The 27,499-nt window shown below is 41.8% G+C and overlaps 2 protein-coding genes across 7 annotated transcripts in view; one reads left to right on the top strand and one right to left on the bottom strand.

Annotated features, from left to right (window-relative positions):
- INTS13 (integrator complex subunit 13) overlaps positions 1-16,256 on the top strand; it is a 30,023-nt gene extending 13,767 nt beyond the window's left edge. For both annotated transcript variants that reach the window (XM_070755069.1, XM_070755070.1), the window contains exons 6-17: positions 823-913; positions 2,706-2,834; positions 7,220-7,304; positions 7,554-7,643; positions 8,449-8,538; positions 9,908-10,086; positions 11,187-11,357; positions 12,332-12,486; positions 13,402-13,632; positions 13,822-13,961; positions 15,301-15,436; positions 16,064-16,256. In XM_070755069.1, coding sequence (XP_070611170.1) covers positions 823-913; positions 2,706-2,834; positions 7,220-7,304; positions 7,554-7,643; positions 8,449-8,538; positions 9,908-10,086; positions 11,187-11,357; positions 12,332-12,486; positions 13,402-13,632; positions 13,822-13,961; positions 15,301-15,436; positions 16,064-16,103 — 1,537 coding nt within the window. In that variant the 3' untranslated portion in view covers positions 16,104-16,256. The remainder of the gene's footprint in view (positions 1-822; positions 914-2,705; positions 2,835-7,219; positions 7,305-7,553; positions 7,644-8,448; positions 8,539-9,907; positions 10,087-11,186; positions 11,358-12,331; positions 12,487-13,401; positions 13,633-13,821; positions 13,962-15,300; positions 15,437-16,063) is intronic.
- Positions 16,257-17,117: 861 nt separating this feature from the next.
- Positions 17,118-27,237, bottom strand: LOC139169206 (uncharacterized). Of its 5 annotated transcripts, none has more exons than XM_070755064.1 (5): positions 27,154-27,237; positions 25,497-25,817; positions 23,224-23,435; positions 19,962-22,036; positions 17,118-18,442 (listed from the first exon to the last, which is right to left on the bottom strand). In XM_070755064.1, the coding sequence occupies exons 2-5, from the start codon at positions 25,767-25,769 to the stop codon at positions 17,358-17,360; spliced, it is 3,645 nt and encodes a 1,214-aa protein (XP_070611165.1). In that variant the 5' UTR covers positions 25,770-25,817; positions 27,154-27,237; the 3' UTR covers positions 17,118-17,357. The 5 variants fall into 5 exon arrangements, with proteins under 5 accessions (XP_070611165.1, XP_070611166.1, XP_070611168.1 ...); XM_070755065.1 differs by lacking the exon at positions 27,154-27,237 and adding an exon at positions 27,055-27,131; XM_070755067.1 differs by lacking the exons at positions 25,497-25,817; positions 27,154-27,237 and adding an exon at positions 25,392-25,399.
- Between the last annotated feature and the right edge of the window lie 262 nt (positions 27,238-27,499).

Raw genomic sequence — 27,499 nt, 5'->3', positions numbered from 1 at the left:
ATAATCTGCTCACCAGGTATTCATCTGGCTAGCGTCCTTAGTCTGGTCAGTTTCAGAACATTATTTTCTCCCCTGGTTAAGGGCTTTTAAAAAATTATACTGAGAGAGTAACAAGCTTGCAAGCCAGTAAGAGCTGGGACCATCATTAGCACCTGGAAAGAAACATTACGAGCAAGTAGAGCCATGGAAAAAACCCTGCAAAGACTTAGGGCTTGGAAAACATTCTTCTTTGCAGAGAGTAACAACGAAAGAGCTTGCAAGCCGGTAAGAGCTGGTAACATTGTTAGCACCTGGTTAGGGCTGGAAAGAAACTTACTCAGAGCAAGTTAGAGCAATGAAAAGAAGCCTGCAAAGACTTAGGGCTTGGAAAACATTCTTTGCAGAGAGTAACAGTGAAAGAGCTTGCAAGCGGGTAAGAGATGGGAACATTTTTAGCACTTGGTTAGGGCTGGAAAAAAAAGCCACATTCAGAGTATAAGACGCACCCAAAGTATCAGCCTCTTTTAGGGAGGAAAAAGTTGCCTCTTATAGATTGAAAAATACAGTATTTGTATTGCATCAATATCTTTAACTGGTTGATAGAGAATCCTTACCTATCCTCCGTGTAATGAGAGGTTGCTCCTATCAGAAAATTTGCATACAATAATGTAGAATATTGATTGGAATTAGAGATTCATTCTGCCTAGATATTTCCTGAATTTAATAATAACCGCGATCCTGTAAACACTCCGGTGACCTCTGAAATTTTTTGGGTCTTCAGTTTTCATCAACGATTGAATGCTCCATTATTTGTTTTAGAGCAAAATATTTCATCTTTTTCAGTCTTATGCAGATCCAGAAATGCGAGCTGGTTTTAATTCATACGTATCCTGTCGGAGAAGAGAGCCTTGTATCCGATCATCTTAAAAAAGAGGTGAGTCTCTTAAATCAATGTGTAAACTCAGGTTGGTTTGTGAATTGTGTCTTTAAAGCACCAGTTAAGCTTATGCAGGTATCGTTTCTTGCCGGGCGCGTCCCCCCTGGCACACTCGAGCAGGAAAGCAAGGAGTAGCACTATCGCTATCACAGCCTCTAAGCGGTTTGCGCGGTCATCATCTTGGCCCCAAGAATCTGAGTTCTCATTTTACTGACCTCAGAAGGACGGAAGGCTGAGTCAACTGTGAGCTGGTCAGGATCGAACTCCTGGCAGTAGGCAGTGAGTTAGCTCGCATTGCTGCACTCTCAACACTGTGCCACCACAGCTCTTGCTGCAGGTTTCATCCTCTAAGTAGACACATCCGTTGGGAGACAGAAGAAGGGCCTTCTCCGTGGTGGCTCCCTCCTTGTGGAATATCTCTTATACTGGCCCCTATTTTGACACCCTGTTGTAAGGCCCTGAAAATGTGGCTTTTGCCAATGGTCCTGGGGAACCCAGTGTGTGATGGACCCCATCAAATGGTTGATTCCAGTGTGTGTGGTCACTGACAGGTGTATGTGTGCGGGTATTATTATTATTATTATTATTATTATTATTATTATTATTATTTTATGTCGATACAACACAGCAAACGAGATCACTATGCTGGATTTCATATTTCATCACTGTGGCACAGATGATCCACTGGAACTTGTGCCGGAACTACCATTTACCAGTGGCAAAGAACTGGTGGGATCATAAGCCCGAAAAAGTGGTCGAAAATGAGCAAGCAAAACTACTGTGGGACTTCCGACTTCAGACTGACCGAATTCTGAAGCACAACACACAAGACATTGTGATTGTGGAGAAAAAGAAAGTATGGATCATCGACATCGCAATCCCAGGAGACAGCAGAATTGAGGAGAAGCAGCTAGAGAAATTAGTGAAATACGAAGATCTAAAAATCGAGCTGCAACGACTCTGGCATAAGCCCGTGAAAGTGGTCCCAGTGGTACTTGGCACGCTGGGCGCAGTGCCAAAGGATCTCAGCGGACATTTGAAAACCATCGGAATTGACAAAATCTCCACCTGTCAATTGCAAAAGGCCGCTTTACTGGGACATAATTCGCCCCTACATCATGCAGTCCTAGGTGCTTGGAAAGCACCCGACTGGGGATGAAATACGAAATCCAGCATAGTGATCTCGTTTGCTGTGTTGTATTGACATAATAATAATAATAATAATAATAATAATAATAATAATAATAATAATAATAATAATAAGCGCCCGACTGGTGATGAAATACAAAATCCAGCATATAGTGATGTCGTTTGCTGTGTTGTATTGACATAATAATAATAATAATAATAATAATAATAATAATAATAATAGGTCCCCAGATTGTTGGGAGCAATATGCCGACTTTGTAAACTGCTTAGAGAGGGCTGTGAAAGCACTGCGAAGAGGTATATAAGTCTTATCGCTATTACTACACCTCCCTCCATTCCTTCCTTTTTTCCATCCATCCTTTCAAGGTCAGTAAAATGAGGGCCCATATTGTTGGGGGCAAGAGGCTGATTCTATAACTGCTTAGAGAGGGCTGTGAAAAGCGGTCTATAAGTCTAAATGTTATTGCTATTGCCTAGAATGTGGGTGGTGGTGGTGGTGAAGGGCTTATATAAGTTTTCCAAACTGAAGAAATGCATTTGTTGTTGTGTTTTTCTTAAAATGGTTCTCTTCATCGATGTCTTGCGGAGTTCCCTTCCACGCCCGCGTATGTATGTATCTCTTATCTTTCCTTTGAAAAAGCTCTCCTCTGTTTTAACCAGCGAAGTCCATAGCGTTCGGGCTGGACGGCATCTGGCCACCAGGCTGAACCTCTTAGTTCAGCAGCATTACGATCTCGCCTCCACCACTATAACTAACATCCCGATGAAGGTAAGTCCCGCCTTCCCTCCGAGGCCGCCGGGCCGCTTCTTCGAAATCCGTCAAACGGGGTTTTTATTTTACGATGAATTTTACTGCCAATGAAAACGCCTGTGCTTTTTTTCCCCCCTTCCTCCCTCTCCATTATTGCCTTCCCCCCCTTGTTTCTTGTTCTTTTTTTCCCCCTTTTCTTTTTATTAGCCTACATTCAATGTCTGTGACCAGGTTAGTAAATTTTGACCGAGGAGGAGGAGGAAGAAGAAGAAGAAGAGGGGGAAATGGATCGCAGAAAAAGGATCACAGAACAAACAAATTGCCTCCTTGGCTTTCCCCCCCCCAAATTTTATTCAATTATATAGAATAAATATATATAGATATAGAGCGCTGGTGAGACCACATTTGGAATAATACAGTGTCCAGTTCTGGAGACCTCACCTACAAAAAGATATTGACAAAATTGAACGGGTCCAAAGACGGGCTACAAGAATGGTGGAAGGTCTTAAGCATAAAACGTATCAGGAAAGACTTAATGAACTCAATCTGTATAGTCTGGAGGACAGAAGGAAAAGGGGGGACATGATCGAAACATTTAAATATATTAAAGGGTTAAATAAGGTCCAGGAGGGAAGTGTTTTTAATAGGAAAGTGAACACAAGAACAAGGGGACACAATCTGAAGTTAGTTGGGGGAAAGATCAAAAGCAACATGAGAAAATATTATTTTACTGAAAGAGTAGTAGATCCTTGGAACAAACTTCCAGCAGACGTGGTTGGTAAATCCACAGTAACTGAATTTAAACATGCCTGGGATAAACATATATCCATCCTAAGATAAAATACAGAAAATAGTATAAGGGCAGACTAGATGGACCATGGGGTCTTTTTCTGCCGTCAGTCTTCTATGTTTCTATGTTAAATGTGGAGTTGGACTTTTCAAAAAGTTTTCTTTTATGGGAACAATAGCCTTTGTTTGCTTTGAGTGACTTTGTCTGTGATTCTTTTCAAAGCCTGTGTTAGAAGTCCCCCCCCCTGCATTTTAGCGGTTGTGCATTTTAGCGCCTTATTCAGCCCCCTTCTCTGTCCCGTTTCCACGTCCTCTCGACTCAAAGGTGTTTGTAGCAAGCAGAAAGCAAGGAAGCCCAAATCTTCCTTTCCCCCCAAATCTGGTCCCATGACTGTCCTCAATTTACAACCACAATCGGAGTATTTATTTATTTATTTATTAGATTTGTATGCCGCCCCTCTCCGTAGACTCGGGGCGGCTCACAACAATAACAAGAACAATGTAAGAACAAATCTAATAATTTAAAAATCACTAAAAAAAACCCTTATTAAAAGCAAACATACACACAAACATACCATGTATAAACTGTATAGGTCCGGGGGAGATGTCTCAGTTCCCCCATGCCTGACGGCAGAGATGGGTCTTAAGAACTTTACGAAAGGCAAGGAGGGTGGGGGCAGTTCTAATCTCCGGGGAGAGCTGGTTCCAGAGGGTCGGGGCCGCCACAGAGAAGGCTCTTCCCCTGGGTCCCGCCAGACAACATTGTTTAGTCGACGGAACCTGTAGAAGGCCAACTCTGTGGGACCTAACCGGTCGCTGGGATTCGTGCGGCAGAAGGCGGTCCCGGAGATAATCTGGTCCGGTGCCATGAACGGCTTTATAGGTCATAACCAACACTTTGAATTGTGACCGGAAATTGATCGGCAACCAGTGCAAGAGTCCCTCAATTTCTGACATCATTTCTACGACCTTCCTCACCAGCGAAGTATTTTTGTTTGTATTGATTTAAAAAACAAACAAACAAACCCCCCAAAGCTACACAGAAATAAAAGTTAGAATAATAGTCAGGATGTTTCACTGCCTTTTAAATTTGTACTGTGTATAAGCTCAGAGGGCTTTTCAGCCATTTTAATGGCATTGAATTGCACTTTTTAAGGTTTGCAAAAAGACCTTGTTTTGCAAGGCATTTTAATGGCAGCGAACTGCACTCGATTGGATGCTTTTTCTGTAATGTTTGCAAAAAAGACCTTGTTTGCAACTGCCTGGCCTCCGTGCTTTCGTTCTGCTTCCCCCTTCTTGCCTTTTCCCCTTCCTTGCAACATGTCTTTCCTCGGTATCATTCACTGAATACAAAACAAAGCCCTAGGTAGCTAGGTTGGTTTTTGCTAATCTGCCGTTTACATCACAGTTGCCCCCAGTTTATATTCTGCTTTTTTAAAAGAAAGGCTTAGTGTGCTTTTTAAAAAATGTCTTATTTTGCTTTTCTTTCTTTTTTTAATCCTTCTGCATGCAGCTTCTAGGCTTCAGCTGTGGCAGCCTGATAAAATTATGTGTGGCTTCTCTTGTTAAACCTCCCACCAGATACCCAAACTTCCATTAACAAATAAGAATGGCTAGCTTTTCATCATCATTTATTTATTTTATTTATTTTATTTTATTCATTGTATTCATTTTATTTATTTATTTATTTATTTTATTTATTTTATTTGTTTGTTTGTTTGTTTATTTATTTTATTTGATTTTATTTGATTTTATTTGTATGCCGCCCCTCTCTGCAGACTCGGAGTGGCTCACAACAGTGATAAAAACAGTATACAACGACAAATCTAATATTAAAAGTCTATAAAAATGGATCTAACATTAAAAGTCTAAAAACCCCATTGTTTAAAAATCATGCACACAAACATACCATACATAAATGAGCCGGGGTGGCGCAGCAGATAGAGTGCTGTACTGCAGGCCACTGAAGCTGACTGTAGATCTGAAGGTCAGCGGTTCAAATCTCATCACGGGCTCAAGGTTGACTCAGCCTTCCATCCTTCCGAGGTGGGTCAAATGAGGACCCAGATTGTGGGGGCAATAGGCTGGCTCTGTTAAAAAGTGCTATTGCTAACATGTTGTAAGCCGCCCTGAGTCTAAGGAGAAGGGCGGCATAAAAATCAATCAATCAAACAAACAAACAAATAAATCTACATAGGCAAGGGGAGATATCTCAGTTCCCCCATGCCTGACGGCAGAGGTGGGTTTTAAGGACCTTACGAAAAGGCAAGGAGGGTGGGGGCAGTCCTAATCTATGGGGGGAGCTTTCATCTTTTAACGACCCCATAATTCCTTGCAGAGTGGGGTCTGGGCAACTGAATGGAGCTAGCAGAATGTTTTTTCCTGGCCTACTGCCCTTCCCTGTCGCCAGTGCAGAGGTTTTGTTCTGCAGATATATTCTCATGCACACAGAGAGAAAGAAATAACTGCTTCTACCTAGGATTGAACTCACAACCTCCCGATTGGGCCACTGCAGCACTCAATGGCTAGCTTTTCGATTACTGTTAATTCCTTAAGCTTCCTTATCTGCCATCTTATCGCTGGACAGAAGTGGGTGGCGGCTCTGTTTTTATATGGGCGTTTTTATTTTAATTTATTTATTTATTAGATTTGTATGCCGCCCCTGTCCGAAGACTCGGGGCGGCTAACAACAATAAAAAAGACAATGTAAACAAATCTAATATTAAAAACAATCTAAAAACCTCAATTTAAAGAACCACTCATACATACAAACATACCATGTATAAATTCTTCAAGCCTAGGGGGGAAGGGAATATCTCAATTCCCCCATGCCTGACGACAGAGGTGGGTTTTAAGGAGCTTGCGAAAGGCAAGGAGAGTGGGGGCAACTCTGATATCCGGGGGGAGCTGGTTCCAGAGAGTCGGGGCCGCCACAGAGAAGGCTCTTCTCCTGGGTCCCGCCAGACGACATTGTTTAGTCGACGGGACCCGGAGAAGGCCAACTCTGTGGGACTTAACTGGTCGCTGGGATTCGTGCGGCAGAAGGCCGGAGATATTCTGGTCCGATGCCCATTAAAACAAGTTCGCCTCTCGGCTTCTCTCTAGGCCAGCAAAATGTAATTTCCAGAAACCTGGAGGTTTTTCCAAACTAAAATTTGTATTTAGGTGAAAATAGGACTTTTAGAATAAACTTAACATGGGCTCAAGCAGCCTACATCCTTTTTTTCCATAAGAAAAGTTATCTCTTTTTTTCCAGAATTGTAAACCAGGGGTCTCCAATTTTGGCAACTCTAAGCCTGGAGGACTTCAACTCCCAGAATTCCCCAGCCAGCAAAGCTTAAACGTTCCAACCTTGGCAATTTTAAGCCTGGCGGACTTAAGAATTCTGGGAGTTGAAGTCCGCGAGGCTTAAAGTTGTCAAAGTTGGAGACCCCTGTAGCTAATTTATTTGTATTGTGAGGGTTTCCCCCCCCCCCCCCCTTTTGGCAATTTTGTATTAAAAGGCAAAAGGTCGAATTTTTCTTCTGTGGTTTGAAAAAGAAGAAACTAAACTAAGGAAAATTTGTTCAGGTAATGCTCCAATGTTTCTCTTTTTTCAAAAAAAAAAAATCTAGGAAGAGCAACACGCCAACACCTCTGCCAATTATGATGTGGAACTGCTACATCATAAGGAAGCCCACGTAGACTTTTTAAAAAGCGGTGAGTATGGCAAAAAAAATTAAAAATAAATGTATAACCTTTGTTATCTACAAAGGGAACAAGAAAATAATCCATTGTTTGTCAGGATATTGAATGGTCTGCTCAGGTCATCTTCGGCTTAACGGCCGGAACTGAGCCCAAAATGTTGCTAAGCAAAGTTCAAGACCATTATTCTCTCCCTTTTCCAGTTGTGTTGCTATTAAAATATCATTAAGTTACACTAATTAATATTTCAACTGTGTATCGCAGGTGACAACCACATACCTGGCAGCAGCAAAGACGGGACCTGCAAAGAAACCATCACTTTGAAATGGTGCACCCCCAGGACAAATAGCGTCGGTAAATATCCATTTCTCCTCTAAAGCTTTTCACACGTGGTTTGATTCTAGAAGTCATGCTATATTTGTTCCTTTTTTCCCAACTCCAAAATTATTATTATTATTGTTGTTGTTGTTGTTGTTATTGTTGTTGTTGTTATTATTATTATTATTATTATTATTATTATTATTATTATTATTTAGATTTGTATGCCGCCCCTCTCTGTAGACTCGGGGCGGCTCACAACAATAACAAAGACAATATAAGAACAAATCTAATAATTTAAAAATCACTAAAAACCCCATTATTAAAAGTAAACATACACACATCCATACCATGCATAAACTGTATAGGTCTGGGGGAGATGTCTCAGTTCCCCCATGCCTGATGGCAGAGATGGGTCTTAAGAACTTTACGAAAGGCAAGGAGGGTGGGGGCAGTTCTGATCTCCGGGGGGAGCTGGTTCCAGAGGGTCGGGGCCGCCACAGAGAAGGCTCTTCCCCTGGGCCCCGCCAAATGACATTGTTTAGTCGCCGGGACCCGGAGAAGGCCAACTCTGTGGGACCTAACCGGTCGCTGGGATTCGTGCGGCAGAAGGCGGTCCCGGAGAAATTATGGCGATTGGGCATATTTTTAAACAAGGAACCTGCCTGTAGGACAAGTTCTTTCTGGTAAATAACATGGCTTTTAATTAAGATCAGGTATTCTCTAAGACAGTGTTGGCTGGGGAATTCTGGGAGTTGGAAGTCCAGATATCTTCAAGTGGCCAAGGTTGGGAAACACTGCTCTACGAATTGTAAAAATCCTCCTCTCCTCCCACTCCCAGAACTGCATTATTGCACCGGAGCGTACAGGATATCTCCCGTCGATGTGAACAGCCGGCCTTCTTCTTGCCTGACCAACTTTCTTCTTAACGGTAAAACATTTTTTCCCCACTCAACGTTCTCACAAAACAACAATTGCAGTTTGCCAATGGCGCATTTGGGATTGAACGGGGTAAAACGTCCTCTCAGATTTAGGCATTTTATTTTTTTGTTTATTTGATTGATTGATTGATTTCTATGCCGCCCTTCTCGAAGCGACTCAGGGCGGCGTACAACATTGTAAATACAAACAATATACGTGAGAAATCTAATTATTTTAGAAGGACATATACAAAATTAATAAAAATCTAAATGCCTCTTATGCAGTCATCCACATTAGGGAGGAAAAAGGTGTGTCTTATGCCGCGAAAAATACGGTGGGTGGGTCGATGGATGGATGGATGGATGGAAAGATAGATGGACGGATGGATAGAAGATAGATAGATAGATAGATAGATGAGAGAGAGAGAGAGAGAGATGATTGATGGTTGAAGATTGATAGATGATAGAGAGAGAGTTGATAGGTGATAGATAGATGATAGATAGATGATAGATAGATAATAGAGAGAGAGAGAGAAAGAGATAGATAGATGATAGATAGATAGATAGATAGATAGATAGATAGATAGATAGATGATTGATGGTTGAAGATTGATAGATGATAGAGAGAGACTTGATAGGTGATAGATAGATGATAGATGATAGAGAGATGATAGAAAAAGAGATAGATAGATAGAGAGAGAGATGATAGAGAGATGATAGAGAAAGAGATAGATAGATGATAGATAGATGATAGAGAGAGAGTTGATAGGTGATAGATAGATGATAGATAGATGATAGATAGATAATAGAGATAGATAGATAGATGATAGATAGATAGATAGATAGATAGATAGATAGATGGATGATTGATGGTTGAAGATTGATAGATGATAGAGAGAGACTTGATAGGTGATAGATAGATGATAGATGATAGAGAGATGATAGAGAGAGAAAGAGATAGATAGATAGATAGATAGATAGATAGATAGATAGAGAGATGATAGAGAGATGATAGAGAAAGAGATAGATAGATGATAGATAGATGATAGAGAGAGAGTTGATAGGTGATAGAATAGATAGATAGAGAGGTGATAGAGAGATAATAGATAGATGAGAGAGAGAGAAAGAGAGATACAACAAGGAAATTGTGCATCTCTTGAATTGAACCTTGGATAGTTGGGTTTCATAGTATTTGCCAGTTTATGATGCCTGCTCACCTGCAGCTTTTGGTTTGACTCAAATGTTTCTCCCGCTGTAAGAAAATATTTTTATGGCAATCTAGAAGTCTGTTCTTTGACTGATTTTCTTCCTCATTATAAACCAGAAGGATGATTAGGTGTCATGCATAGTAATAAATAAAACTTTTCCCTTCTTCCCCAGGCCGCTCTGTGTTGTTGGAGCAACCCCGCAAGTCGGGCTCTAAAGTCATCAGCCACATGCTGAGCAGCCATGGAGGGGAGATATTCCTGCACGTCTTAAGCATGTCTCGGTCGATTCTGGAGGATCCCCCATCCATCAGTGAAGGGTGTGGGGGCAGAGTCACCGACTACAGGATTACCGTGAGTTAAGGAGGGTGCAGAGAGATCTCCGAGTGGTCAAAGATACACACGCACTTAGGAAACATAGAAGTTCTAGCAGATATCCAGCCGACAGCCCAGAGAGACAAGTAATGGTTCAGTAATACAATGCAGATACATTAAGAGTGTAGAAAAGTACAGTAGTCCCTCGCTATACCGCGCTTCACCTACTGCGGCTTCACTTCATCGCGGGTTTTCAGGAAATATTAATGAGAAAAATCATTCACGGATCTTCGCTTTTTCGCGGGTTTCTGAGGAAGTCGATCGGCAGATTTAAACAGCCCGCGGAACTCGATCGGCAGGTTTTTAAAAAAAAATATATCCAAAATTGTAAATGCTGTATCTAAAATAAATACTGTGTGGGAAGGGTTTATAAACACTTAAAACAATGAAAACTTACCAAACAATTACAATATAAATACTTAAATAAGTACTATCAGTCGATAAATTCCCCATCGCGGATTTCACCTATCGCGGCCGGGTCTGGAACGTAACACCAGCGATAGGTGAGGGACTACTGTATATAAAACATTATCTCCGGGACCGCCTTCTGCCGCACGAATCCCAGCGACCAGTTAGGTCTCACAGAGGGGCCTTCTCCGGGTCCCGTCAACTAAACAATGTCGGTTGGCGGGGCCCAGGGGAAGAGCCTTCTCTGTGGCAGCCCCGACCCTCTGGAACCAACTCCCCCCAGAGATTAGAATAGTCCCCACCCTCCTTGCCTGTCGTAAGCTCCTCAAAACCCACCTCTGCCGTCAGGCATGGGGGAACTAAGATAATCTTTCCCCCTAGACTTCTACAATTTATGCATGATATGTTTGTATGTATGATTGGTTTTATAACAAGGGTTTTTATTGGATTTTTACATGCTGTTTTTGTCAGTGTTGTTAGCCGCCCCGAGTCCGCGGAGAGGGGCGGCATACAAATCCAATAAATAAATAAATTGTTACATTGAACGCTGTGAGCATCTCTTTCACACCAAATTAATTTAATATGAAAAATAAGATGCAGGGACTAGAACGTATTTTGTTGTCTTTGAGAAAAACTGTTGATTTTTCTGTTTTATTTTTTCCCCTACATAGGATTTTGGTGAATTTATGAGAGAAAACCGTCTCGCTCCTTTCCTCGAGCCTAGGTACAAGAATGACGAGAGCCTCGAGGTTCCTTTGGAACGCGCCAAGGACCAGCTGGAGAAACACACCCGCTATTGGCCCATGATTATTTCACAGACCACCATTTTCAACATGCAGGCGGTAAGGTCATCCTGGCGGCCTTGAATCCCCAGCCATCGGGCACATTTCAATTACGGATGCCCAAATCTCACTGAAGGTGGAACTCTTCCAAGTACCTTATTTTTCAGAGTGTAAGACGTGCCGTTTTCCCCTCCTAAAAGAGGACAGAGATGTCGGTGCGTCTTATACACCGAGTGCAGCCATTTTCGGCTTCCCAAAGTCCCGCTCCTGCGTCCCATTTTTTTGCAAAACAAACGCAAAGACGTTTGTGTGCTTTGTTATCGTCTTTTTTGTTTTTGTATTGTTTTTAAAACTTAATAAATTGAAAAAGGGAAAAGGAAGGTCTTAAGCATAAATCCTAGGACTTCACAAATAACCTTTACAAATAGCAAGCAGGAAGAGGGAGATTGTGATCCCGCTATATAGAGCGCTGGTGAGACCACATTTGGAATAATACTGTGTTCAGTTCTGGAGACCTCACCTACAAAAAGATATTGACAAAATTGAACGGGTCCAAAGACGGGCTACAAGAATGGTGGAAGGTCTTCAGCATAAAATGTATCAGGAAAGACTTCATGAACTCCATCTGTAGAGTCTGGAGGACAGAAGGAAAAGGGGGGACATGATCGAAACATTTAAATATGTTAAAGGGTTAAATAAGGTTCAGGAGGGAAGTGTTTTTAATAGGAAAGTGAACACAAGAACAAGGGGACACAATCTGAAGTTAGTTGGGGGGAAGATCAAAAGCAACATGAGAAAATATTATTTCACTGAAAGAGTAGTAGATCCTTGGAACAAACTTCCAGCAGACGTGGTAGATAAATCCACAGTAACTGAATGTAAACATGCCTGGGATAAACATAGATCCATCCTAAGATAAAATACAGAAAATAGTATAAGGGCAGACTAGATGAACCAGGAGGTCTTTTTCTGCTGTCAGTCTTCTATGTTTCTATGTTTCTAACCTTCATTTTCACTTCTTTTTAATTGCCCAGGTGGTGCCATTAGCCAGCGTCATTGTCAAAGAAGCCCTGACGGATGAAGATGTGCTCACCTGTCAGAAAACAATTTACAGCCTGGTAGAAATGGAAAGAAAAAACGATCCCTTGCCGATATCCACCGTTGGAACAAGAGGGAAGGGCCCGAAAAGGCAAGGCTCTCCCCCCCCCCCCCCACTTTCCTTATCTTTTATTATGCAATTAAAATTAAAATTTTGGATGCAGGGATGAACGAGTTCTTTCCCATCAACTTATACATTTGTTTATTTAGCTATAATTTACTATATTAAACACTGGATACATATCAAAAGAAGATGCTGTAAATATTATTTGCTGTAAGAAAGTGGGCGGTTTCCATGACTCCCCCATTTCACTATAGAGTTGAATGCATCTTGGAAAGGCAGTTTAAATACAGCTAGTCCTCAACAACAAGAGATGATAGATAGAGAGACAGACAAACCCAGACAGACATCTACAATGGATGGATGGACAGACATATACAGACAGATATGGATGGATGGATGGATGGATGGATGACACATAGGCAGGCAGACAGATAGATAGATAAAGACATACAGATTAGGTAGGTAGGTAGGTAGGTAGGTAGATGGTAGGTAGGTAGGTAGGTAGATAGATAGATAGATAGATAGATAGATAGATAGATGCACATGGTAGATAGATAGAGAGAGAGAGAGAGAGAGACAGACAGATAAATAGATAGACAGAGATAGATAGATAGATAAATAGATAGATAGAAAGATAGATAGATAGATAGATAGATAGATAGATAGATAGATAGATATAGAGAGAGATAGAGACAGATAGGTACATAGATAGAGAGAGAGAGAGAGAGAGAGAGAGAGAGAGATAGATAGAAAGAAAGACAGGGAGGCAGGGCTGGAAGATGGATAGGCTGATAAATAAATTTTGGGCTCGAGGATACCTGGATCTTCAGAAAAAAGAGTAAAACAGAAGTAGGGGTAGAATTCAATATTGGAGCTCTGTTGTTGTTGTTGTTGTTCTTGTGGTCATTTACTTTGGGATCCGTCCTTTGTGTTCTTATCCAGGGACGAACAGTACAGGATCATGTGGAACGAACTGGAGACCCTCGTAAGGGCTCACATCGCCAACTCGGATAAGCACCAGCGGGTCTTGGAGTGTCTCCTGACTTGCAGAAGTAAACCTCCTGAAGAAGAAGAGCGCAAGAAACGAGGCAGGAAGAGAGAAGACAAGGAGGACAAGTCCGAGAAAGCGGGGAAAGATTACGAATCAGAAAAATCCTGGCAGGAATCAGAGAGGTGAGCTGCTCAGGGACAGTTCCGGTAGCGGCCCATCACTGCTGTGTGTGTGTGTATATACTTGTGTCTGGTCACTTGGCTCTTGGACTTTCCAGAAACATGGGAGCATTTGGGGGAAAGTTGGAGCAATAAAGGGGCAGGTTGAACTATCCCTGAGGTCACCAAGTTATTTTCTCTTGGTCTCTGCAGGTTAAAAGGTTTATTAGATCGCGAGAAAGAGGAACTGGCAGAAGGAGAGGTCATTAAAGATTCCCCCGATTCTCCGGAGCCCCCCAACAAGAAGCCCCTGGTTGCAATGGATGACTTGCCAGGGCCGGAGAAAAATAAAGGTACCGTCCAAATTATTTGAAACTACAGTGGTACCTCGTGATACGAACCCCTCGCCATACGAACAATCCAAGATACGAACCCGGGGTTTGGAAATTTTTTGCCTCTTCTTCCAAACTTTATCCGTCTTACAAACCCGCCGCCCGAACGCCGAACCCGGAAGTTCGGCAAAAGTTCGGGTTCGGGTGGCCGCCGAGATGCCCCGCTGCCCGGCTGTCGCTTTTTGAAACAGCTGGGGGGCTTCTCGGCGTCCTCCCGAACCTGAACGCCAAACACGAACTTTTGCCAAACTTCTAGGTTTGGCGTTCGGGAGGCCGCCAAGAAGCCCCCCGGCTGTTTCAAAAGGTGACAGCCGGGCGGCGGCAGTTTTTTGCGTTTTTTTTTTTTCTTGCACGCATTAATTCATTTTACATTGTTTCCTATAGGAAACAATGTTTCGTCTTACGAACCTTTTCGCCTTACGAACCTCCTCCGGGAACCAATTAGGTTCATAAGACGAGGTATCACTGTATTTAAAAAAAAGTGAACCAGTGTCATATTTTTTAAATGTATAAGCAAAATGTGCACTTAAGGGAAACGATGGCCGGGTGGAACAGAACGATCGTACGGAGTGCAGCTAAAACTTTTATGGAGGAATAAAAACTGCATATCCATCCTAAGTGCTTAGATTCTGCCTGAATTTATGGAGGGGAACTCATTCCGCTAAAGTGAGTAGAATTAAAATCTGACGAATAGGCTTGTTCGGTGTCAACTCATGGCCCCGTGGCATTAATCACATTAATTTCAACAAGGCATAAAACCAGCACTGTGGTTGCATCGTAGATTGAATAGATTATAAAAAGTCTGCACTTGTAGAGCCAGAGGGCCAAATACTTTATGTGACAGGTTGCCTTCCAAAAAGAAAGTAACTTACAAACCTTGGGAAATGTTTTTGCAATGGATTACTCTTGTGTAGAAAGCAACACTGGTTTGGGGGGATTGGTTTTTTCTCTTTATGACGCCACCGGAAAGTACTAGGAGATAGTTCTTCTGTTTTCACGTGAGACAAAATTGAATCGTATAATGATTTCTCTCTTCACTGAAACTGATTCTGACCCAAATTGCACTACTAAGGCTTTGCCTTGGATTTTCCTTGGTGTTAAAATCACAAATAAGGTGAAATCTAGATTATTATTATTATTATTATTTTTTAATAAATTGGAGGTGCAATTGTAGATTTTACTACAAAAAAATAAGGCAAATAACAATGCAAAACCAGGAAAGTACAAGTATGAGAATAAGATTTAAGAAGGGGAATTAATGAGGGTCCTTAGATTTTCTTCCTGGATTTTTATCTTTTAGGGCCAATATCCCTTCTGTCTCTTTGGAGCAACAGGATTAATGCCGCAAATTCTAGGAAGCATCAAGAATTTGTTGGCCGCCTAGGTTCCGTCAACAATAAAGCCGAACTGTACCAACATCTTAAAGAGGAGAATGGGTTTGTATCTCCACATGGTTTGCTGCAGGAGGTGTGGGTTGTGTCTGGTTAATAACGTGTCTGAACATTTTTCCCATCATACAATAAAGTCTAATCTTAATACAGAAGATAATTGAGTTTGCCATTCTCCTTATTCAAAATGATGGTATTAAAATAATCTATTAAAACATTCTGATATTGTGTGTGTGGTGCAATGACCTAGAGATGGAGCTCTGACCTCACAATCAGGAGATTGTGAGTTTAATCCTAGGTAGAGGAGGATAATCCGTGTGATGAAATAACTCCGCATTAGCGATAGGAAGGGTATCTGGCCATTAAAACACTTAGTTGCCCAGACTCTACACAGCAAGGGATTCTGGGGTCATTAAAAGAAGATTTGTGTTTGTATGTGTATTTGCCATTTAGAATAAGAATTATAAATAAAGAGCAAAAAGCATTTTATTCAACCACTGAAAAATGTTAAAGATTTAGTTCTTGTAAATAATATCTTGGAAAGAAAAGATTTATATGGACATCGGTCGTTTGATAAAAAGCAGCATGTTAAGAATATACTTAATTTCCTAAACTCAACAGGCTGAATTAAACGGCAAAGATACTCACTAACCTTCTAATTTTGTTTTGTTTTAGAATGGAAACCACAGAAAATGGGAAACCCAGCCGGCAGTGAATTCTGTTCACAACCTGTAAACTTGTAATGCCCGATTTGATATCTCTATATCGAACTGTACAGTTCTGTTAACTTTGATTGCTTTTTACATTTTTGTAATAATTCTTGCGCTTTTGTATGAAAATGCAAAATAAATCTACTATTTGTTCCGAATCCCATTTGACCCTTAAGAGCAAAAAGAATTTCAATTTATACTCAGATCTTGATGACTTCATAAAAAGGACATTGCTGGGTTGTTGGGGTGTGTGTCTGTGTGTGTTTTTAAAAAGCACAATGGTTGTTATTTGAGTTTTTCGCCCCCTTTGCTATTCTTGAGAGTCCAGGCTTTTAGCAAAATTCTGTCCATGTGATCTATGCTTGCTGGGGAATTCTGGGAGTTGAAGTCCACACATCGTAATATTATTAAGATTGATAAAGGCAGCTTTAAACCATAATTCCATAGGACACCCCTTAAAGAAACCGACAGTTCGTGTGAACTGACTTGTTCTCATGTTGTAGTGAGGCAAACTAGACTTCGTGGTTAATTAAAATAGGGCTAAGAGGAAAGGGTTAATTCTACCTCTTCTACATGGAAATACAACTTTTAAATTTTCCTTTTATCCCTTAGAGGAAATTCCTTCCTTATGTCTAATCCTGCCCTCAATCTATCCAGATTGACAGCTGTCACGACCTCTTCTGGAAGGGAATTCCATCAACCCAGGACCCTCTGGGTGAGGAAATATTTCCCTTGATTTGTCCTCGTTTTCTTACCTATGAGCTTTAGGGAGGGCCCCCTCGTCCTAGTATTGTGTGATGGAGAAAATGGAGCCTCTCCCTTATGAAACCAGGTTGCAATGCCTTGGTCTCTTTCTGCCTTGAAAGACTGCGTTTAAGAGGTGACTTGATCGAAGGGTATAAAATCATGCATGGGATAGAAAAGGTGGATAGAGAAAAATTATTCCCTTGATCATTCTTGTTGCGATAGAATAACTGTCCCATCCTATCGAAAGAGGTGAAAGGTTATTGCTAATGTTCTTGGTTAGTTACATGATTTTTATTACGACATTTTGAATAACATATCTAAACGTATATTTAATTATTATAATATATGGGGAATTTTTTGCAGGGGGAAAAAAAACGTGTCAATTTGTTTGGCTAGAATGGGTGTCAAACATAAGGCCCATGAACCAGATCCAGCCCTTGATATGGCTAGAACAGCACATAAATTTAATAAATAAATGAGAATAGGCTTCCATTGGAATTGAGCGACTAGGATCATCCAGGATCCCTTCTTCCATACAATGGCGGAAGTCTGTATTTTGGAGGGGACGGAAGCTGTGAGATCACCAGACCTGGATGTGGTCTGAAGGAACGCTGTTGAGAAGCCATTGACACGGGTAACCGAGTTGATGGAGGAACATCCTGTTCCGGTAGAGGAGATTTGCGCGAAGTCGGCCTGTCCATCTTGAAGTCGACGTATCCACCGGAAAGTGAACACTGTGGTTCAAATGTTTTCTTGCGATACTTCCGACAACGGACAACTACCAGGAACGCTAGAGTTGTGGAACATATGGCAAATAACAAGGCCAAGAGCGTGTGTGTTATCCCACAGTTGCCGCCTTTAAATCCGGTGACGGTCTTGTTGAACACTACAGTCTCGTTTGTTGGTTTCGTCGCAGATAAGCAAACCCCAGCGTACGTCACCTCTCCGATTTGTTCAATTTCGAACTCTGGCAACATGGCCTCTGCAAAATCTGGATGGACGTCTTTCCCGCACCTTCCTAGTTTGGCGAGCACATCCTCGATGTCACCTCTTGCACATTTCTCAGTCTTCGGGCAAAACGATTTGTTGTACCACGTAAACACGGCGGAGCCAGTGTTGAGACGAAGGAGTACCACATCCCCCGGAGTCCCCGCCAACAAATAATCGGAAAGTTTCTTTAAAAAGAGGTGAATCCTCCTCCTATTTTTCAGAAACGAGTCGTAGCTATTTGTTGCGACGACCGTATAAACGTGGCACGGAATTATAGTTGGTTTGAATATTTCTACGAGGAATTTATCTTCGGCCTTTAATCCTCCTGAATCGATGGCAAAGAGTACAAACCCCCATGGGGAATACTGGAAATCGGCATCTAGTGGATAGCCGTACATACTTTGATCCCCGGCATTAAATTGTAACCAGCTTTCCAGACCTGTCGGGGAGCCATTGACGAGGTTTATTCCGAGGGTCAGCTGAGTTGAATTCCCGTCTTCTTGGTCATGAAACGTCTCTGGCGGTATTGAAAACGAGAGCTCGTGCCCGACGGTTGCCGCAATCCACTTAATAGCGTGAATGACCCTGGGAGGAGTGTTCGGCTGACCTGAATAAAAAGGAGTGAGTTTACTGTCATTGCGCCTCGTACAACGGAATTAAACGCCATCTTCTGTGTACATTATAACTATAAAAATAAAACACAAACGCACATCCTTCACATTCTATATCAGTGATGGTGAACCTATGGCGCATGAGCCACCGGTGCCACGCAGAGCTATATCTGACCATTATATCTTTGGGACCACCTGCCGCACGAATCCCAGTGACCGATTAGGTCCCACAGAGTTGGCCTTCTCCGGGTCCCGTCGACTAAACAATGCCGTCTGGCAGGACCCAGGGGAAGAGCCTTCTCTGTGACGGCCCCGGCCCTCTGGAATCAACTCCCCCCAGAGATTAGGACCGCCCCCACCCTCCTTGCCTTTCGAAAGCTCCTGAAAACCCATTTATGTCGCCAGGCACGGGGAAACTGATATGCCCCTTAGCTACTATGGTTTTTTATGTATCGTTTGTTAGGTCAGTGTTTTTCAACCAGTGTGCCGCGGCACACTAGTGTGCCGTGAGACATGGTCAGGCGTGCCGTGGGGAAATTAAACATGGGTCCCCAAACTACAGCCCTTGTGCTGAATACGGCCTGTGGAGGCCATTTATCTGGCCCACCACCAGCTGCCTCCATCCGAACATAAATATTCCCCTCAGAATCCCTCCAGCTATCAGTGACAGGAAGAGTGGAGGGACAGGGAACACTCACTGACCAATCACCTACTTGGATTCATCCCGACCACTAGCGATGAACCAATAGCAGTCCGCCTCTCATCCACACCAAGGAAGGTCCCTGCTCGGGCTGCCGCGCACTTGTCATTGTGTGGCCCTGGCGAGTAGTTGAAGCTGCTACTCCTCCCGTGGTCCTGATTTGGACTGGAGGTAAATGTTGCCACCACTAGGTGAAGCCTCAGCCTCAGCTGGTTATATCTATCCTATTCACACTAAGTGAGTATAAATACATTTAGAAACTATATTATTAACTATATGTATAATATGTACTGTGTTAGAGTGTCATTTTGTGTCATTTTGGTTGGTGGTGTGCCCCAGGATTTTGTAAATGTAAAAAATGTGCCGCGGCTCAAAAAAGGTTGAAAATCACTGTGTTAGGTTGTGTGTTTGTTTTTTTATAATAAGGGTTTAAAATTGTTCTTTTAACATTAGATTTTTACATTATGTATTGTTGTGAGCCTCTCCGAGTCCTTGGACAGGGGCGGCATACAAATCTAATAAATAATAATAATAACAATAATAATAATAATTATTGTTGTTGTTGTTGTTTGAAAACCATCGGAATTGACAAAATCTCTATCTGTCAATTGCAAAAGGCCGCTTTACTGTGATCTGCACACATAATTCACCGCTACATTACGCAGTCCTAGGTGCTTGGGAAGCGCCCGACTGGTGATGAAATACGAAATCCAGCATAGTGATCTCGTTTGCTGTGTTGTATTGCCAATAATAATAATAATAATAATAATAATAATAATCGAGGACTACCTGAACTAATTAACACCACAACTTACCTTGTGTTTTCTGGTACGTAGTAGTGGCACGAAGTCCATTCTCTGTGGATATTCCTTTGCAGCTGGAAACTAGGTCCACTTCTTTCAATTTTGAGACAATATCTCTTGTCATTTGGACATTCATTTTGGTTCCAAGTGAGCTTTCCAAATTGAAATCCTTTATATCCAGTTGCAAAGCATCGGGTTCGAACACGGGCGTCCGAACTAAATTGTGGATGGACTCCCACTGATTTGTAGAAAAATACACAACCGAGGCATTAGTAATCCATGAAGATCCATAAGAGAGCAACTCCAATGCCTCAGATCTCTCTCCTTCACTAAGGAGTCCGCTGCTTAACATAACAGCACTGGACGTTGTGACATAAAACCGAGTTGTTCCTTTTATCCACAAGGAAGTGTCCGTTTCAGTTTTCGTAACTACTAAGGCACTGTTTCCGGTCATATCAAATCTGTAGGTTGTAAAAGATTCACCGGCGTTTATTCCATCTGACCTAACTTGTCTTCTCTCGGGCAATTTTTCCATGATGGGGGATATATTACTAGATCCAAACAAAAATGTCAATTCCACTGGTACCGATAAGAAGAAAGAAGGAAAAAGCACAGGGTTGCTAATTGTTTTAGACAGGAGGCTAAATGTTAGTAGTGTTTTACTGGAGAACCAAGTGCTGCTATTTAACGTATCTGTGGAATGTTTTGAGGATGTTAGATCATTACTATAGTAATATAATTGAGTTGTTGGGCTTGTATTGGACAAAGAACTAGGTCTGGGGTCAAAATAACCATTCGTAATGATAGCATCAAATATTGATGGGATGTTGGTTGAGATGGAGCTTTTGATCCATTCAGAAATGTCTATCTCCTTCATTGGTGCCAATGTTATAAAAGTCTCTGAGATGGAACTGTAGACGTTAAGTAATTTTGGGTTCTGATAACTGTCATGTAAGAAGAGCAGAGATATTGCAACGCTAGAAAATGACAGTTCAGGTGGTGATGAAGATGATGTCCTTAAATATGCTAACGTCGCCATGGAAGGCTCAATTATAGAAACGATCTCTCCAGACTTAAATCGAGATACTGTTTGATGCATGAACAGGCTATGGTCATTTAGACTTCTTAATTCACCTGAGAAAAGCTCTGGAGATGATGCCGTCGAAGACATTTCTTCTGGTAAAATGTCCCTTGGGTCGCGAACAGAGTTGGAGAAATGGTTTTTGGTCATAGACATGAACCAGCTGAAGGAATAGAATATGGAAATGTCCTTCGGTTCAGATTCTTGAGTTGTGGGGAATTCCTCTTGCGTTGAGGTATCTAGCGAGGCTTCACACAATACTGGCTCTGATATCGGTGGGGTTTCAAAAGTCCCTTTCCCTTCAAATTCTGTGGAACTTAGCATCAAGGAAGGCGAAAGGTCAGAAGAGAGATAGTGAAACATGGTAGATTGAGTGACCTGAGGGGTCTCTAAATCTCTATTGACCACGACAGATCGTGTACTGAGGTCAACGTAAGGATGGATAACAGAGAAAGTGGTTTTATTGACAAGTGATGGGCTCATCTCAGACTTTACAACTGGATATGGCACAGCAGTTATCAAAACGGCAACGTTCCGAGTTTGGGTTGGTCTCCATGTAGGTTTCGGGGTAGCCATTTTCCTCTTTTGCCACTTGTTGGGATTTCTGTTGCCATCACCTTGTTTAAGGACCCTCCAGCCAACCACTTGATAGCCCAGGAGCCGCGAGAGACTGTCGGACTCAACATTGTGGCTCAGAACTCGCACCAATTCAGACAGCATAGCAAACACCCCGAACCCAACTGGCCAACAGAGTCCTACACGACGCCTTTTTGTAGCATTGATGCATCTGATACCTTCAGCCAACACAGTTAGGTTCCGAAAATATTTATTTAAGGAATCTTCGACTGGGATAAGTGTGAGGGAGGAAGGGTCCAAATGGAGATATTCCCCCATGGTGCAAATCAGGTTGAGTTGTTCTTTAATTTCCGGAGTATTGTCCATCTGAAGTACGATCTCAGCGAAGGTGATGGAAACGTGCTTGGCATACCAGCCTCCAGAACAAATACTGAAAGCGCCAAAACAAATACTGTTAGAAGACAGGCATGGAATTATAATTTAACATTTTCCAAATCTACTCAATATGATATATGTTGTACATACTCCTGATCAGTTGGAGGATGATGAAGATATTGAGGACTCGGATTCAGATAGTGTTTATGAAGTAGTGGGGGGCCCGGGGTTACAGGTCTCCGGAGAGGGGTGGCATACAAATCCAATAAATAAATTGGAGCCGGGGTGGCGCAGCAGGTAGAGTGCTGTACTGCAGGCCACTGAAGCTGACTATAGATCTGTAGGTCAGCAGTTCAAATCTCATCACCGGCTCAAGGTTGACTCAGCCTTCCATCCTTCCGAGGTGGGTCAAATGAGGACCCGGATTATGGGGGCAATAGGCTGGCTCTGTTAAGTGATATTGCTAACATGTTGTAAGCCGCCCTGAGTCTAAGGAGAAGGGTGGCATAAAAATTGAATAAATAAATAAATAAATAAATAAATAAAGGTAGTAGAACAGGTGGGAGGCCAGCCACAGGATGGGGCTATGAGTTCAGGATGTAGTGAGGGAGAATCAGATGCTCGCTGGGTTAATCCTAAACTCAGAAGGATTCAGAAACGAAGAGAACAGAGGTCTGGAAGAAGATATTAAGGAGAAGAATGGGTTAAATATTGTAGTGAGGTAATTGGCATGTCAGGGGGCTAGTGGAGAAGAAGGGTGGAGTTTCAACGTTGCCGAAAAGAATAATGGATGTGTTTTCGCCATGCTAATGTAAGCCAAAGTATTTTGTATTGTATTTAGTCAGTGCTGCTGTCTTTTTTAAAACTATGTAGTTAGGAAATAAATCTTGTCTAAGTGAAGCAGGAAAAGGAATGTGAGGAATGCGGCTAAGAGAGATAATGGACCGAATGATGTCTGGAATATGTTGAAATACAGGAGAGCAGAGAAATAAATGGAGTTGCTTTATTCATGAAATGATGCATTTAATGAGAGTTATTTGTAATTACTAAACTTCTACCAGAAACCCGGAACGATATACGAGGGTTATCCAGACAAGTAAGTTTACAAGGCACGTAACTCCCGCTGGGAATGTTCGCAGGGGAAGTTGGTATTATTTAAAGTCAACGTTGTAGACCTTTGGGAATAGACCCTTATATCAAGATGCTCAAGACCCATCATCCTTACGTATCAATGGGACTTACATGTTCTTTGCATGGACGCAAATGCGATCTTGACTGTGGAGTCTAACATCGGCCTTGGCGGCTGGAATTTCACACGCCTCACCTTGGGCAATGGCGATCAAATGAAGTTCTTTGCTCTTCTTCTCCATCAAAGGCATCGCTTCGTGTGTGTTTGCGGAGGAAAGACTAGATTCTAACCATTTTGACGAAGTTGAATCAATAGCCAGAGTGATCTAAATAATAATAATCACAAGCATCATGAAAGAGAGGCAGTAAGGCTATGGTTCTAAATTATGCTGTCATAAAGAATAGAATAGATCTGCAATAGAATATATGCTGCAACGTCCTGCCTGTCGGCGACTACTTCAGCTTCAACCACAACATCACAAGAGCACACAACAGATTTAAACTTAATATTAACCGCTCCAAACTTGACTGTAAAAAAATATGACTCCAGTAACTGAGTTGTCGAAGCGTGGAACTCATTACCGGACTCCGTAGTGTCATCCCCAAACCCCCAACACTTTACCCTTAGATTATCCACGGTTGACCTATCCAGATTCCTAAGAGGTCAGTAAGGGGCGAGTACAAGTGCACTAGAGTGCCTTCCGTCCCCTGTCCTATTGCTCTCCTATATCTCCTATACCTTTCTTCTATTCCTATATCTCTTCTTCTATTCTTTCATTGATATGTTCTATTACTATACCTTCTTTTCTATTCTTTCTTAGATATATTTTACTATGAGTATCTCCTCTATAACCTTCATCATGTATTTTACTATGTGTATATAGATATATACCCACTAAAACCCTCATTGTGTATTGGACAAAATAAATAAATAAATAGATGGACCATGAGGTCTTTTTCTGCTGTCAATCTTCTATGTTTCTATGTTTCTAATAGAATTTTATCTCTGCTTTTTAGTATGTCATTTGTCGTATTCAGTCGGCAAGCTTCAAAGACAGCAAATTAGATGATTCCGGTTCCAGTTGTAACCCAACATCATATCACCCTAACTGGTATATTTCATTCCCCGGAAACATCAACCACTCTTAACTATTGTGTTGGAAAGAGTGGCAAATACTTCAAATGTTTTGAAGCAGTAGATCTGTTCTATGCCTCACTAAACACAGTCAGACTTATTTCCAACTCAATGAAATATTAGGTTTGTTGTCAAAATGGTAGAAATAATGGTGTTTTTACTCTCAGTATAAAAAAGGTTGATGGTATTAGCAGAGATACCATTCTGCGTTATTAGGCGATTGCATTGGTGAGGTGTTGTAATAGACCGATGGATACCCAGTAAGTTGAATAAAGATAGGATAGAATAGGATAGGATAGATATTGGAAGAGAAAAGAGAAGGGGAGAGGAGAGGAGGAGAGAAGAGAAGAAAGGTAGCTTAGAGTAGGGTAGGGTAAAGGAGAGGAGAGAAGAGGAGGAGGAGGAGGAGGAGGAAGAAGAAGAAGAAGAAGAAGAAGGAAGAAGAGGAGGAGGAGGAGGAGAAAGAGAAGACTTTGTCTGGTCAAGTGTGATTGGACACACAAGGAATTTGTCTCCGGTGTAAAAACTGTCCGTATACATACAAAGAACAAAGCAATATAATAATAAGATACCAATACGAGAAGGTAGTATAAAGATGAGAAGGATAATAGCAATATAGTCATACTCTGCGGGTAAACATAGACATAAGACTGTCTAAGTGCTGCGGAAATTAGGTGTTCAGCACAGTCATGGCACCAGGCGAAAAAACTATATTTGTGTCTAGTTGTTTCGGCAAGCAATGCCCTATAGAGGCATCCCAAGGGGAGGAGTTTGAACAGTTCATATCCAGTATGTGAGGGGTCTGTGTAGATATTTTCTCAGCCCATTTTCTGACTTGGTAAAAATGGCAGATTTATTTATTAGATTTATTTTATTTATTAGATTTGTATGCCGCCCCCTCCGTAGATTTATCTCTGGGTGGACTCAAATCCTGGGAGTAACAGTCTTTCCCATCATCATCACTGCAGCCCTTCTGTTTTCTAGCAACTTAATCACAGAGTTGAGTAAAACCATTTCACCAATCAAGCATGGCTATCCATTCGATTCTTGGTGGTCTTTATTTTACCTCAGAGTACGTTGTTCTTCATTTTACCTCAGAGTACGTTGTTCTTCATTTTACCTCATAGTTCGTTTTTCTTCATTTTACCTCATAGTACGTTCTTCATTTTACCTCAGAGTATGTTGTTCTTCATTTTACCTCATAATACGTTGTTCTTCATTTTACCTCATTGTACTTTGTTCTTCATTTTACCTCATAGTACGTTCTTTTTCCTTGGCAGGCAAACAGAGATAGGGTTCGGGAGGACGTCTTTGCAGCAACTACCCCTCTTCCCAGAACTCCTTGAAGGATCTGTTCATCTTCACACGTGTGAGGCGGTTCCTTGACAACCAAGGAAATCCCAGCGAAGATGAGGGACGTCCAGAGAAGAATATTCAAGGAGAAGTCTGCCAGCACTTGCTTCCTTGGCAGCGAAGGAAAGGCCAGGTAGACGTTGAAGGCCATCATGGGGGTTGGTTGAAGCATCCATCCAACTGTGGAGAAGAGAAGCTTTCCTAACACCGCAGATCAGACCTGTGGAAAGATAAAGCGAGTTTGAGATCATGCAGGAAACCCATATGAACCTCAACAGCCATTTTTTTCTTCTAACAAACAATACATAGTTTCTGCACAAAGTGTTGTCCAGATCACATTTCATAATCATGCATAGTTTTTCTGATACATAATCAATTCCATTATCATCTCTCTATCTCAATTCCAAACCCATAGTATTATCCATACATATTTATTTATCTTAATTTATTTTCTTCTTGTTACATACATAATCCCAGCGGATTAGGAGGAAATGGGGATTTTGCAGGATCCTTTCCCTGCCACGCCCACCAAGCCACGCCCACCAAGCCACGCCCACAGAACTGGTAGGGAACTTTTTTTGACTCCCAACACTGGTTTGAAGGCAAACAAGACCTTCCAACTCTGTTATTCCCACCTACTGGATGCTTCCAATAAGAAAAAGACCAGAACTGAACTTGCTTCTCTCTCTCTCTCTCTCTCTTTCTTTCTTTCTCTCTTCCTTCCTTCCTTTCTCTCTCTCTCTCTCTCCCTCTCTCTCTCTCTCTTTCTTTCTCTCTTCCTTCCTTCCTTCCTTCCTTTCTCTCTCTCTCTTTCTTTCTTTCTTCCTTTCTCTCCCTCTCTTTCTTTCTCTCTTTCTTTCTTTCTCTCTTTCTTCCTTCTTTCTCTCCCTCTCTCTATTTCTTTCTCTCTTTCTTCCTTTCTCTCTCACTCTCTTTCTTTCTCTCTTTCTTCCTTTCTCTCTCTCTCTTTCTTCCTTCTTTCCCTCTCTCTCTTCCTTTCTCTCTTTCTTCCTTTCTCTCTCTCTCTCTTTCTTTCTCTCTTTCTTCCTTTCTCTCTCTCTCTCTCTTTCTTTCTTTCTTCCTTCCTTTCTCTCCCTCTCTCTCTCTTTCTTTCTCTCTTCCTTCCTTTCTCTCCCTCTCTCTCTCTCTTTCTCTCTCTCTCTCTTCCTTTCTCTCTCTCTCTCTCTTTCTTTCTTTCTTTCTCTCTTTCTTTCTTTCTCTCTTTCTTCCTTCCTTTCTCTCCCTCTCTCTCTCTTTCTTTCTTTCTTTCTCTCTTTTGTACTTCCTTTCTCTCTCTCTCTCTCTTTCTTTCTTTCTCTCTTTCTTCCTTTCTCTCTCTCTCTTTCTCTCTTCCTTCCTTCCTTCCTTTCTCTCTCTCTCTTTCTTTCTTTCTCTCTTTTTTCCTTCCTTTCTCTCTCTCTCTCTCTTTCTCTCTTTCTTTCATAAATAAATTTTACTTTGTTGATTTTATCTATCTTGATTTTTCTTCATCTGTTGCTGAATTCCCGTCCAGCAAAGCACCCAGGAAGATTCAGAACCTTGTTAAAATGGCTCACCTGTTGTTTCCTTTGGCTCTTGGTGCAACCTGGGACACGTCTGTGTGTTCCGGTTGCTGGGTTACTCGAAGACACATCGGCTGCTTCTCAAGTTACGAGGCTCGACAAAGCCAACTTATTCCTGGGAGGAAACAGGATACTTGTTAGGAGATGAGATTACAACACTTTTTGGGGCCGGGTAACGTTTGGGGCTCCGTCGTTGTGAATGACAGTTTTTGGGTGGGGCTGCTCTGCTCCCCAGATTCCTTGGAAGCAGTTGAAAGTCCTGTTGATGGAACCCAGATCTAGATCTACCTATTTTCTGTCTTTGCAAGAGTCCATTGTAGGTAGGGAGACACCGTCGTAA

Source organism: Erythrolamprus reginae, chromosome 6 (genome assembly GCF_031021105.1).
Source record: "Erythrolamprus reginae isolate rEryReg1 chromosome 6, rEryReg1.hap1, whole genome shotgun sequence".
NCBI classification, from domain to species: domain Eukaryota; kingdom Metazoa; phylum Chordata; class Lepidosauria; order Squamata; family Dipsadidae; genus Erythrolamprus; species Erythrolamprus reginae.
The sequence above is the reverse complement of the archived record's forward strand: the minus strand, read 5'-3'. Positions and strand labels throughout refer to the sequence as shown.

What these genes read in the sequence shown, in the direction of transcription:
- LOC139169206 (XM_070755064.1), bottom strand. Translation starts at nt 25,769, where the DNA reads ATGCTTCAACCAACCCCCATGATGGCCTTCAACGTCTACCTGGCCTTT. An exon ending in TGCGTCCATGCAAAGAACAT is followed by an intron (nt 22,037 to 23,223) that starts GTAAGTCCCATT and finishes TGGCGCTTTCAG; the next exon opens with TATTTGTTCTGGAGGCTGGT. An exon ending in TACGTACCAGAAAACACAAG is followed by an intron (nt 18,443 to 19,961) that starts GTAAGTTGTGGT and finishes CTTTTTATTCAG; the next exon opens with GTCAGCCGAACACTCCTCCC.